The sequence below is a fragment of the Pseudomyrmex gracilis genome, unplaced genomic scaffold (assembly GCF_002006095.1).
Source record: "Pseudomyrmex gracilis isolate BER0280 unplaced genomic scaffold, ASM200609v1 scaffold_1451, whole genome shotgun sequence".
NCBI lineage: Eukaryota > Metazoa > Arthropoda > Insecta > Hymenoptera > Formicidae > Pseudomyrmex > Pseudomyrmex gracilis.
In genome coordinates this window covers 6,905-20,839 of record NW_018022035.1, presented here as the reverse complement: position 1 = coordinate 20,839, position 13,935 = coordinate 6,905, and the positions used below count along the sequence as shown (strand labels likewise).

The following is a 13,935-nucleotide window of genomic DNA, read 5'->3' as shown; positions in this document are numbered from 1 at the left end:
TATGCCCATATTTGGACTTCGTGCGTCTCTCTTTCTCGGGCCTCGTGCCTCTCATTGCGAAGATACGCGACTAGCAATATAGAAGTATTACATATAGTCGGTGATGAAGGCACGCACACAAACGAAACCGTGTCCGTGTGCGTGACGTCCAACCACATGAATGAAAGTGGATCTAGCACGGATTCTAACCGATATACATTTGTATTATATGCGCCTGAAAGTGGAATTCGTTTCGCGAATTCCACGCAAAGTGGAACCCAGCGCTGAAAGTAGCGGCTGGAAACCGTCGTAAAAAACAACAATGGCACGGCCGTTCTCAGTCTTCTCTCTGCTTATATAGTGAAAAGCCACATCTCGCCAGAGATGCCAGTTTTGAGACGCTTGCAGCATGCTCAGCAAGTAGAGGGGATACACAGACGAAACGCACACAAGCGAACAGCCGTGTGCGTGTGCGCTCAGCGCTTTGGCGAGTGGCTATTCGCTTGTGTGCGTATCCTCTCCACTTTCTGCTGCATGCTGCAAGCGTCTCAAAACTGGCATCTCTGCATCTCGCTACGCTTATTAAGACCGAAGCACATACTTTTGCATAACGCATAACGCATAAGACATAAGAAAATTAACCAATTCAGCCTTTTGTTTTCATCCCTACTTCTTGTTCTAGAAAACTTTGATTGGTTGATTCTCTTACGTCTTATGCGTTATGCATTATGCAAAAGTCTGTGCTTTGGCCTTAAGGGCCTTTTACAATGAGATATTAGTAATAAATCAGAAGTCAGAAGCAAGAAATTGACCAATCACAGCCAAATCACAGAAGAATAGTCGATTGTGATTAGTCAATTTCTTGCTTCTGACTTCTGATTGATTACTAATATTTTATTGTAGAAGGCTCTTAAGGGCTCTTAGGCTAATAGTACATTTGTCGTACGACAACGATTTTAAGTATGTTGATTGGTTATCAGATAGAGTTTTCTAAAGAACTCTATTTGAGATAGAGTTTTATAAAGAACTCTATTTGATAGCCAATCAATATACTTAAAATTGTTGTCGTACAATAAATGTAATATTAGCCTTAGGCTGCTTTCCTTTTAGGGGACACAGTCGACACAAGTCGACACAAGTTTCATTCTGTCTTTGTTTCTCACTGAATATTGAACGAAGACAGAATGACTTTTGTGTCGACTTGTGTCGACTGTGTCCAGGGTTGGGCACGTATTATACGTGAGGTATTTTACATTGTATTATACTTGGTATTGTACAGTATAATACATTGCTTAATTTTATACATATTATACTTCGTGTGGCGCCGTCTCTACACCATGTGTATAGTAAATGTTTAAGTCCAACATCCATGATCCATGGTGCTAGAAATCGGTCCGAGATTTTGGTTCGAAAAATGTATAGCCAATCAACTTGCAGTTTTTAAGCAGAAAGCAGCAATTTTATTGACTACGTTAGTCACACACAATTGTGATAGAATTTTGATGGTTAAAGAAACATCATTTCAAAACTGAAAGCAAATTGTAACTTTTGTTAAAGTTATCCAAGGAAAGACCTTCTATTTAAAGTCATGGGATATCTTGTGCAATTTAGAAGAAATAATTAATGAAGCACTACATATAATTAAAACTAATTACTCTATCATGATTTATTCTGTAATCACAGATTAAGATTATCATACACTAAAAACTAGTGAACAAAATAATTTGGTTTTTAAATTGCAACTTATTCTTTGCATTATCATTCGAAAAAGTATTATTAAATGAAAATTTTGTAGATAAGGTTCGTTATCTGCTTGTTGAATTCTTAGATTTGAAAGAAGATTTATTGAAACGTGATGGAGCAACAATTATATTATCGAATACTACCTCTTGTGATAATTTGCATGATATGTATGCATCCTGTAAAAAAAATTTAGCAGGTATGAGACAAATTGTCGGCAAAAATGTATATAAATTGAAAAGAACTGTTGTCACTATACTTTTCGACGAAACATTCGAGCAAGAATTACACGATTCTTTGGACTTGTATGGATCAATACGTTCAATTATAGAGAAATGTGAAAATTCATGTACAACATTTGCAGATATTGTTGAAGATTAGTTGACTTTAGAAACATTAAACAACAACCTCATTTATCGAATTAAGGCTAGTATTAATAAAATAATCACTCCAATTGCATTGGCAGCAAACTTTTGTCATCCAAATTATCAAGGAATTTTATGTGTAATAGCCCTTACAGGATAAAGAAATTTTTGAATTTNTAGTACTTTTCTATTCTAGGCCAATCAACAACCTTAAAAACTTTGTTGACAAATGTAATTTGCATTTCTACAAACATAATAGTATACTTCGATAAATATTATACGTTTTATACGTATTTTATACGTTTTTTACGTATTTTACCGTAAAAAACTGTAAAATGTAAAAAACTCTAGATAATGCTCGAATAACCCAACCCTGACTGTGTCTCTTAAAAGGAAAGCAGCCTTAAGCATGCGACGCAAACAAATCTTTTGTTGTTCTAGGGACACTAGGATCGCGTCATCATGTGGATAGCGCATTGAATTTTATTTGAAGTTCTGCTAGCGCCCCGATGGCGGGTCTTTGTGATCAAGCGCAGCCATATTTCTTTTCGTGGATCTTTCTTACCAAGGGCAAGGAAAGTGCGGATCCCAATACTGACAGAAATGATTTTGTCGATTTTGCGCGTATCGTAACCTGGTTGTTGTGTAGTGGCAGTGTATTGAGTAACGGTTACACATGGCTAAGGAAAACAGCGATTTATCTGGCAGACAACAGCCGTCACCGCGCAACGTGAACATCTATGACGCGACCAACGTAAGTAAACTTTCTTGAATACGAGACTCGTCGCAGCGTAAAAATGAGCCACGACGAAATGTACGCCGACCACACATCTTTCTCGTGCTTAAAATAGCTTGGCAATCTTGGACTGACGTTGACTGTGTCTCGTCGCAGAATGTTTCGTATGCCTGGTTCTTTATAATAAGGTTTACTTTCGCGTGATACCTACTGACAGTGTCACGGTTATATGAGTGCCTGCTGATAACCTCAATCTTACTCAATCGCGAGACGTATGTTTTTATATACGCGTGTTATGGCGTAGTGCTTCAAGCGCGACTTTTATCATATGAGCGCACTTATTAGTTTTTAATCTTCTTTATCTAGTTAAAAAGCACAAATCATGTTTCTCTTTGTCTTTTTTCTTTATGTGTTCTTTTGTACATAAAAAAACATACACTTACATATAAGTATGTATACAATCTCACATCGTGTATATTGCGTAATTATACGCACAGAGAATACATGTATCAAAACATAGACTTATTCTTTCAATGTTATAGTTTTTGTTTATTATTTTTTAGTCATTTGTAAAAAAGATGACAACCAAGATGACAGATTTGATACCACAATCCTTACGACTTTCCAAATGGTTCAATTCAACTGAAAATATTGCTGATACATTAGATGGTAAGGAGAATACAGAAAATGCAGAATTTGAGGAAGGACAACCTCCTCCTAATAAGCGTATTCGTATGGATAGAATTTATCCACCTGGTACATTTTCTATACAAACAAGAACAAAAAGTACGGTAAACACTCTTGATCTTTCTAAAGAACAACCTTCTGTTCATAGTAACATGGTAAGTTAAAATTTGAAAAAAGGGCTTAAACAGAGCAAAACAATTTGTGCTTATTAAAATTTATTTACTTATTACAGACAGAAGAATTTTTAGATCAAGCAACACCTGGACCAAGTGGTCTAAGCTGTTTGATGTCTTCAACAGTACAAGCAGACATTAGGGATGTGACATCTCACAAGTCTGACTTAAATTCTTTAACTTCATTGACTAATGATGGAATTACTAACGGTACAGATGATAATTCGGAATCAAGTGAAACTAGTGGATGTAGTTCGCTTATTCAACAAATGAATAGATTTGAAGGACCAGCTTTATATAGTTCTACATTTTCTAGTAGAAAGAGACATATTGATGATAAATTGAGATTTAGTAAGTAACCGTGTGTTTTATGTTGAAGTTATTTAATACACATGTTTGATAAAAAATATAAAATAATAGGTACAAATCCTATTTTTATTTCAGCAAGTTCTTTACAATCTTCAAAGTCTTCATTTTTAAACAGTAGTTCTCGTGAGACTTTAAGCAGTCGTAGACCTAGATTTAATGAATCAGTTGTGACAAATGTTCTTCAACGCACATCTGCTTTATCTTCTCCTTTTTATGATGGTAATACTACTTTTGGGGGTGCGAATACAGCAGGGTTTTACAGCCACAATCGTAATTTTTTTAACAATAGTTTAAATCAGGTATATTTCATGTTAACTATAATCTGAATATAAGTGATGTTTAATGTATTATTTATTTTTGAAATGAGAATTACATTAAAACTTTTATAGAGATATCTATTAATTTAATTTTTATATCAATGTATCTATCAATTTCAGTTAGAGCTTAAAGTACCGAAAAGGACAAATGTTGTAGTTACTCCTTCTAATGTCACAGAAAGTGATTCGTCAGGCATGAGTCAAACCGCTAAAAAAATATTGGAAGCTTTGGAACATTTCTCGTCACCTATATCTGATGCAAAAAAAATTCCATTGAAGAACGCGAGTAGTGCCGTTTTCTCGATATTAAGCAGAAAAAGAGCAGAAGGAACTAAAAAAATTGGTTTACGTCATTTGGCTCGTGAATTAACAGTACCAACCGTCCCGGACATATTGACATTAAAGAGGCGACAGAAGTTACAAGATACAACGCTCACTGTTAGAAAGATAGTTTCTGCACGCAGTAATCCACCGCCGTCTTCGCAAGAATATTGGCTAAGGTATATTTAGATAAAAATCAAATAGAATATAATATTCAAGTTAATTTGCATAATTTTTAAAAATAAGAGATTTTATGCATATTATTTATTCTTTTAGAGTGGAACTTAATGATGGTGAGAAGTATCGCGGAAAGCTGAAAGGCAAATCCAAGGTTAATTTGGAACAAGAAGAAACTGTAATGCCCGTAAATTTGCCGAACATACCTCTACCGATAACTACTTTACCTAATTTCAACTTTTCGATACCAGCTCCTAGTGTACATTTTGCTGCAGGCAAAACTGTAGCTAATAAGGAAAATACATTTACTTTTGCCAGTCCCATTAAGATGATCAATGTCGAAGAAGATGTGGAGCCTGTTAAAAGCTTCACTTTCAGTAATCCAATAGATATATATGATAGTGGGAATAAAACAAAAACGAATGATTTAAGTTCGTCTTCATTAGCACAGAATACAGGTTCTGTCATATCTTCTGTTGATGGTACAGCTATGCCAAATTTCATCTGGTCTGGCTCATCCACAGCGCCTAGATTAAAAGCAAAAGTGAAAGATCGCCAGGATAACTCAATGGAATTCGCAATGCTTGTCAAACCGAAAATGGAAAATATTACAGATTTATTACGTCAAAAATCGAACAAAACTGACTCTGATGCTATTGGACAATCAGACTTGAAACTGACTTCCGAGAAAACACATACCGTTAAGACCGACAATATATCTGCAAGTATAACTTCAAATATCAAAAGCACGTCTATTTCCAAATCTTGGGAATGTAGTGAATGTTTAATCAGGAACAATGACATAGATAAGCAGTGTAATGCGTGCAAAGTTCTTCGACCAGATCTTGAAGATAAATCTTTGTCGACTTTAACGTCAACAACAGACATTGTTGTACAAACAAAGCCAGTCGCAAATGATTGTTTTGGATCTCATTTCAAACTATCTAAAGATCAATGGGAGTGCACAAGCTGTTATGTAAGAAACAAACGGAGTGATAATAAATGCGTAGCGTGCTGTATGCCAAAATCAGAAAACAATACCGTGCAACAAACTATCAAGCCTCAAGCCAACCTAATGGAGAAGTTTAAACCTGCCGCAGGATCGTGGGAATGTTCTGGGTGTTTGTTGAGAAATGCCGAAAATGTTCTTACATGTCCTTGTTGCGATGCATCTAAACCTAACTCCTTAAAAAAAATCTCAGATAAAAGGAGAAACAAAGAAACTATTACAGAGAATAATACTGTTGACACAGAAAACATAGCAATGCAGGCATCTGCATCTAACAACTCTGATATAATGAATAAATTTAAACCAAGCAAAGATTCCTGGGAGTGTCCGGGATGTCTTGTTAGAAACAACAGTTCTGTCACTACTTGTCCTTGTTGTGGTACCACTAAACTCAATTCCGGTGATGAGCGAACTATGAGAGAGCACCTACCAACTAACGGGTTTGGAGATAAATTTATCAAGCCTAAAGATGCGTGGAATTGTGATTCTTGTTTGTTACAAAATGACGCAAAGCGTATGGAGTGTATAGCATGCCAAGCTCCAAAACCTGGTGTTACAAAAATCACTAAGTCTTTATCAAATACTGATTCTATCTTGCAATTTAAATTTGGCATACCATCAAGTACATCAAATGTATCTAATCATTCAAGTGGATTCAAGTTTGATACAGATAAGGCTGATTCTCAATCAAAATCCGATACTGCATCTTTAAATGGATTCAAGTTTGTTAGTGTGGATGCATTACAACAAAACAGTGGTGCGGCACAGTTTACATTTGGTCTTAGAGAAGAGAACAAAGTCACGAGCGAAGCAGCCAAGAGCAGTAGTGTCATAACGTCTTCTATTAGTACAGGACTTAATACAAAAACACTTGAGGAATCTGAGTCTACTAAAAAGGATTCACAAAATAAGCAAGAAACTTTCAACACGCCAACAGATAACAATTTAACGATAGTAAATGAGAAACCAAGTACAAGCATTGTTGCAACTAGCACTATGGTGATTACTCCAATCTTTACATTTGGTGTGAAAAAATCAGATTCTGAACAAACTGCTTTGAATAAGGAAAAAGAAAAGTCAACCACTGCGATAGAAAGTGTTAAGTTAACGGAAGAAGCAGTAATAACAACAATAAGCGAGTCAACACCAATCACCAATAAAATAACTTTACCAACCCCAATATTTTCATTTGGCGTACCAAGCACTAAAAGTACTGATGCTATTGCGTTATTTGGTAGTACTGCTTCCACAAATGCAACAATACCTTGTCTTCCAACCTTTGCTCAATCAACTTTTACTTTTTCCGATTCAAAAATAATGTCTCAGCCGTCTACAACAATAACAAACTTTGGTCAAGTTCTGACATCATCCACCGCCTTATCTACAAATTTGTCGTTCGGAGAGAACAAAGTAGTCGAAACTATTGCTTCGTCATTTACTAAGTCAAAAAATGATGTCTCGACTACCTCTTCTATATTTCCGATTGTCTCGAGCTCCACATCGTTTTTCAACAATAATACAATTAACAACGAAACGAAAACGACAATGGCGTTTGGCTCAGACAAGTCGGCGTTTACCACGACGTACAACAAACCATCTGGATTTGGCACAACTGAAAACAAATATCCAACATTTGGCGGTAGCACCGAGGCTAAATCTTCGATTTTTGAGACGTCGGAAACAAAATTGCCGGTATTCAGTCCATCCTCACAAACACCCGCATCGAATTCCCTACCAACTTTCGGTGCTTTTGGAAGTAACAGCACTCCCGTTTTTGGCAGCGTTACAACACACGGTTTTAGCGCCGTTACAACGACACCTACAGTATTCTCGACCACCAAATCTAACGAACCTACCATCGCGTCGAACTCATCTCTATTCACATTCGGTTCGGCATCGTCGCAACAATCAACAAGCGGTGGATTTAACTTTACTGCTAACGCTAATTCGGCTATGAATTCTCCTGCTGCGAAGCCACTTTTCACATTTGGCAGCAATTCGAGTATAACACAGAACAGTCATAATGTGTTTGACGGCAATACGTTCGCAACTACTGCTTCTTCAACAAATACTCCTAATTTTGCGTTTAATCCTAAACAAGAGACATCGATAGCATTCGGTCAAGGGACAACTCCAATATTTGGCACACAAACGGATCCACAGACTCAAGTGAAGTCTTTCCCGTCTAGTGCTCCATCCAGTACAGGATTTAATTTTGGATCTACAGCTTCTGCTGCAACATCAGGTTTTAACTTTGGAGGAATGGTAAATATGACCTACTTTACATAATTAATTCTTTGTAATTAAAAGAACATGACATGCGTTTATGTTTTATCAGTCGAACTTCTTTTTGTAAGTATATCCAATTAGCTGTTTAGAGATCTTTTAAAGATTTTTGCTCTATACTAATAAACCACACTATATTAAAAATCTATACATAAAGTTAATAAAATTTTGTTTCTTATCTTTTTCAAATAGAATTACTATTAACAATTAATATTATAAATTAATATTATAAATTAATTACAGCCATCTTCAACACCAAGTGGAGGATTTAATTTTAATCCTCTTACTACTTCCACTCCAGCAGTGGCTTTTGACCCCAATAGTCGACCTTCGTTCAACTTTACTAAAGGGAGTGCACCGACATCATTTAAGTAAGTTTTTTGTTTTTAAAGTTTAGCAAGATTTTTTTAATACATGTATTTGTGAAATATATACTAAACAATAATATAATTTAAGGGTCAATACGAGTTAAATAAAGCAGTCTCTTTATTAGATAGCCTCTTTATTAGAATAAATGTTTCGACTTTCGGACTTTTTTTTTGTTTTGAATCTTGTTCAGTGGCAACTACATGTGATAAAAAGAAACAAGTACGATGGGTTGTCAATTACATTATAAACTAAATATTTAAAGTCTATAATCTGTGTCTCTTTCCAGTTACAATCATGACCAGTTGTAAGTCTGTGTTCTGTTATAACGGAAACATTACTGTTTCTCTTTTAATTTGATTTTCTGGTTCATTAATCCTGGTTCTTAGTTTCCTTTTTATTTAGTCGATTCAAGATGCAACTGCGATACATTTTATGATCTTGGAGAATTTTTATATAAAAAGATCCATATCAGAAATGCTACATAAAATTGCAGAATAGTGCTATTAACGTAATGTCTGATGGAAAACAACAGAAAACTGAAATCCCTATTTTTTTTTTTTTTTTAATTATAAAGTCAAATAAGTTTTATATTTCTCCTTGTTTCTTATAACAGTTTCTTTACAGTTATGTATCTAACAATACTTAAGAGGAGAGGATATATATTTGGAATTTGTGAAAGTTGTACATCAGTATTCAGTTCTTTTTTAACCGTGTGATGTTTATATTTTTGTAACTTTGCTATGGTGATGGTTTAATCCTTTTTGACAGTAAAGTAACTAAAATCTTTAATTATTTTGTTTATTTTACTCTTTGGGTTTATTAATTCTTTGGTTTTTTATTGAAGACAATTCGAATTTTACTCTATCATTTTAATTTATTGATGTACAATTTGTGTGTATTGAAGTGAATTTTTGTTATTTAGTCTTTATCACGAACCTGTTAATCTTTAGTTTACAATGTAATTGACAATCCATCGTAATTCTTTCTTTTTACTTATTTAATGCAACTACATGTTGCCACTGAAGAAGATCCAAAATAAAAATCGAAATGTTTGGCTATCTAATAAAAAGATGCTGCTTTATACATGAATATCTTTATACATGAATATTCAACCTCGTATTAGCCTTTTTTTTAAACTATATTATTGACAATTTTATAAGGGATACATTTTATGTTAATTTATACTAAACAACTTGTTTTCTTTTGTAGTGCTACACCTCAATCAACGGGATCCCAACCACGGAAAATCAAAAAAGCATTTCGAAGATGCGTGCGGTAGAAAGCGTGTGACCTGTAATGTTTATGCATACACTCAGGTGCGTCTCTGCGTCTTTACATTTGTCTATGTATCTGGGTGTTTTCTGTATGTACGTTAAACGCGTTATGCAACCATAGTGTACAATGAAAATTCTGTCATAAATTAATCAATTATGTATTAATGTGGTGATATATAACAAGCATATTTGTAATATAGTAATCTGAAGCTAAGACTACACGAACATGCTTGTATACAGCCACTTTTGTTCTCTCTCTCTCTTCTCTCCTCTCTCTCTCCTCTCCTCTCTCTCCTCTCCTCTCCTCTCCTCTCCTTTCCTCTCCTTTCCTTTTTTCCTCTTCCACCTCTTTTTTGTCTCTCATTCCTTCCAGCACTATACAATAAATATTAGTTAAATTATACCAGTACTACAAGTACACCTATGAAATTAAGTTTTTAGAAGTGAGATATGAGCCGTTTATTTTGAAAGTGGCCTAAGTCCATTTATACTTAAAGTGAGATATTTACAGGTTTGTGTTGTAATGCAATTAAAAATATACGTACAGGATACTAATGAGTCATACTGCTTAAGTGTCTAAGGGTGTTAAATTTATAGTTCCTATTAAAATAGTAGCAAGTATTAAGTGAATAATATGTGTTTTCTTATCAAGAATGGAGTTAGGCCACTTTCAAAATTAACAACCAGATTCATTATAAAATTTGAAGGTGCCCAGGTCCATTCAACATATATAATTTAAGATGCTTCAAATTGAAAAAAACAATACTCAATTTATTTTACATATCTTAAAATACTTCGGAAACATAATTTATGCGATTCAAAACATTTTTTAACTACATAACGTACAAAATTACAAACATAAATTTATTACAAATCAATTTACTTACTACTCATCTACATTTTGTGTGTGTGAAAGGGATTTGAAGAAATCATGATGTTCCGGTGGTATATATCGTAATAAATCAATTATGTCCTTGAATTTTGCTGTTGTAATTTGTCTGATATTTTTATATAGTGGTGTCAATACAATATTTTCGAACTTTCTTGGTCTACCCCGACGTGGTAATAAATTCAGGACTTCAAAATTTTCATTCTCATTCATTGATGTCTTATAGAAAATTTTATACGGTTTATTTCTGACAAAACGCATCCAACATTTTTAACCAGTTTATTGATTCTCCATCAGAATTCTTTACCCTTTTAAAAATTACGTCTTCTAATAATTTTGTTGATACAAAATCTTCTTGTCTCATTTTATTTACAATAAAGTTATTACCTTTCCGACACTTTTTAATTATATTGTAATAATCTTGGGTAACGAACAGTAAATTATTTTTTTTAATGACATTTCTACCACGCCAAAATCTCTATCATTTGGTAAAAACGAATGTCACTGTAAGCTATAATGTGTCTTTCAGTTTTTAAATTTTTAACATGTTTTAGGATGCATGAAACAATTTCTTGAGCACCTCTGGATGCAATAGTTTNATCCCAAACGTACATGTAAACATTATCGTTGTGAAAATTGTGAATACCCAAATTTAGAACATACATATTGCGTTTGTAATATGCTACTGAGGTAGTCAACTTGGGATACGGTAATGCTTTTTGCAAGTCGAACGAGAAAGCGAAATAATAATCTGAATGTCGTGATACTTGCTCCTGATCTTGTTTTAGTGATTTCCTAGCTGATTCTGCTAGTCTTAAATGGACATCGTGTTCTTCTGTAAGTTTATTATTTTCTGTATTATCATTCGATGCTTTAAATTTGATGTTTAATAAGTCACATTTTTGACATGTATCTTTGCGCGGTTGGTGGAAATGTAAATTAAAATCTTTTTTAAATATTTTTCTGTAAGTCCACTCATTATCGGCTTTTTTTTATTTTCCTCGCAATAAAGCTCGTATAAATTAAACATTTTCTTAAGAGTTAGATCAGGATGTAAATATCTTCTATTAGGATTATGAGATCTGGTATAATGGAATTCATATTTAGGAAAAATTTTAATATGGTTTTGAACGTGCTTTTTGTCTTCCTCAGATAATTTTCTTGATGATCCAACCATCATCCCACGTAAATCATTGCCTACATTTACAGTGTTTAATACACGTTTTAAGCGTCCTTCACTTACTTTAAAAGTATCCAAAAAGAATTTTTTACAGACGGGAACTTTTCCGGTTTTAGAATTTAACAAATACCTAAAACTNCAATTTCTTGGCNAACCTTTTCCGTTTGTTTGGCGTCTTTGTTTCACAATTTTGCGCTCGACAGCTTCGTAAAGCAATACATTTTGTTTATTAAAATCTCCCAAACCCCAAAACTTCTCAAAAATATTCTTTCTTTCTTCTTCATCGTAATTTTTTGTGCAAGCTTTCCGACAACGGCAATCTTTGTTTAGGAAAATTTTTGCAGGTACAATATTTCCGGTTTGAGTACAATATCTTTTTCCTGAATTCCGTTTAATCTTTCGCACTTTTTGGATGTATGATTCATCAATCTTTTCCCCATTGTTATTCGTATCTTCATCCTCTGAAGACGAATATTGTTCTATAATTCTGTTTCTTTTTCGATTTCTTTTTAAATCATTAGTTACTATTTCTTCTTCACTATCTGAACTAAATGGTCTTGTTCTGTTCTTCCCCATGGGTGAAATACTTTCTAAAATTTAATATCAAATTTTAAGTTTTATATTAATTAAACGTACTGGTTATTCAACTAACGCAATTCTCCAAAAACTGAGGTTAACTTGTTAAATACTAATTAATTAAAATTACCTTCATCACTGCCTTCGGACATTATCAATAGTAAATATCTTGATTTAAGTATAAATGGAGTTATAGGCCACTTTCAAACTACACGGTTCAATTATTGAACTATAAAAAATTATGTGTCAAAAATTATCGTATTTGCTTGGAATATAAGCAATCTGAAATGCTTTATTACTAAATAACATGAAGTTGTACGTGTAACCATGGCAACCGAAAAAAATTGAGAAATGAAGTTAGGTCACTTTCAAAATAAACGGCTCATATAAACTCTTCTTAAGCAAAAATAATTTTATGCGCACTTAAATGTGCACATAAAAATAACTATGAGAATACGCTCAGGTAAGTATTCTTCACAAAACTCGCGTCATTCTTAAACAAAATACCTTTTCAAAAAAAGGTAAAAAAAGGCGCCAAGTACATGCGCAACTCGTATCTCTAGAGAAAATAAAACTAACAATAAGTGCAGCCGCGACAAGTTTTTTTTTTAGTAAATATTTTTTATTTTCAAAAATCCTACTGGGTTTTTGACTCTGTCTTTAGTTTTCGGTGCAGCCGCGCCAAGTTTTTTTACATTAAATATTTTTTATTTTGAAGCATTCCACATGAGCTTTTGACTTTTCACACAAAGCAAAATCTATATGTGTGATTCGACATAGTTTAAGATTTTCCACGCAAGGCGAAGTCATTTCTTACATCAATGAATGCTTTATATAAAAAGTGCAGTGGTCATACAATATTTTAAACTTTCTATTAATTTAGAATATTTTTTATTTTACAACGTATAAACAACTTACAAAGTTTTATATATTTATATATTTTTGTAATAATGTATAGACATACATTGAAAGATTTTACTTGGCGTAACTTATTGATATCATTTCTTTTGTAGAATAGATCTTGTAGAGAAGATTTTTATAATAATACTTTTTCTCTAGAGATACGAGTTGCTCGTGTACTTGGCGCCTTTTTTACCTTTTTTTGAAAAGGTATTTTGTTTGGATATCACACATTTTTGTAGAATATGGTTTTGACAAACACTTTTTTTACTGCAACACAATACACTTCTTAATATTTACTTCTCATCCTATTTTTCTGAATTTTTATATACCTAAAAAAATTTGTCTTGTTTTACTTATATACGATATATTATTTTTTTATATTTTTTATTTAATTAAGCGCAACTTTTTATATTAGCCTCTGTTCTTTCTTTATGGGCTATTCTACAATGAGTTGAAAATGTTCCATTGCCAGTTGCGACTACTAGGAAAAAATTATTATTTTACGTGTTCTCTCTGCGGTTGCCAGTTGCTGGTGACAAAAGTTGAAAGTTGACCAACTCTTTTTTAGTAGCCGTAACGACAAAG

The 13,935-nt window shown here is 33.5% G+C and overlaps 2 protein-coding genes across 3 annotated transcripts; one reads left to right on the top strand and one right to left on the bottom strand.

Moving 5' to 3' along the window:
• Nucleotides 1–2,584: 2,584 nt before the first annotated feature.
• LOC109862179 (nuclear pore complex protein Nup153-like) lies at nucleotides 2,585–10,097 on the top strand. Of its 2 annotated transcripts, none has more exons than XM_020442138.1 (8): nucleotides 2,585–2,838; nucleotides 3,384–3,662; nucleotides 3,740–4,031; nucleotides 4,125–4,348; nucleotides 4,487–4,866; nucleotides 4,964–8,138; nucleotides 8,403–8,530; nucleotides 9,738–10,097. In XM_020442138.1, exons 1-8 carry the CDS (start codon nucleotides 2,761–2,763, stop codon nucleotides 9,805–9,807), a joined length of 4,626 nt encoding a protein of 1,541 aa, XP_020297727.1. In that variant the 5' UTR covers nucleotides 2,585–2,760; the 3' UTR covers nucleotides 9,808–10,097. The 2 variants fall into 2 exon arrangements, with proteins under 2 accessions (XP_020297727.1, XP_020297728.1); XM_020442139.1 differs by lacking the exon at nucleotides 2,585–2,838 and adding an exon at nucleotides 3,001–3,092.
• Nucleotides 10,098–11,085: 988 nt separating this feature from the next.
• On the bottom strand, nucleotides 11,086–12,833 carry LOC109862181. The gene is made up of 2 exons (XM_020442140.1): nucleotides 12,578–12,833; nucleotides 11,086–12,461 (listed from the first exon to the last, which is right to left on the bottom strand). Exons 1-2 carry the CDS (start codon nucleotides 12,597–12,599, stop codon nucleotides 11,578–11,580), a joined length of 906 nt encoding a protein of 301 aa, XP_020297729.1. The 5' UTR covers nucleotides 12,600–12,833; the 3' UTR covers nucleotides 11,086–11,577.
• Nucleotides 12,834–13,935: the final 1,102 nt, after the last annotated feature.

Bases quoted from the DNA above. Each gene is read 5' to 3' on its own strand.
- LOC109862179 (XM_020442138.1), top strand. From the start codon at position 2,761: ATGGCTAAGGAAAACAGCGATTTATCTGGCAGACAACAGCCGTCACCG. The intron at 2,839-3,383 runs GTAAGTAAACTT...ATTATTTTTTAG, and splicing joins ACATCTATGACGCGACCAAC to TCATTTGTAAAAAAGATGAC. The intron at 8,531-9,737 runs GTAAGTTTTTTG...TTTCTTTTGTAG, and splicing joins AGTGCACCGACATCATTTAA to TGCTACACCTCAATCAACGG.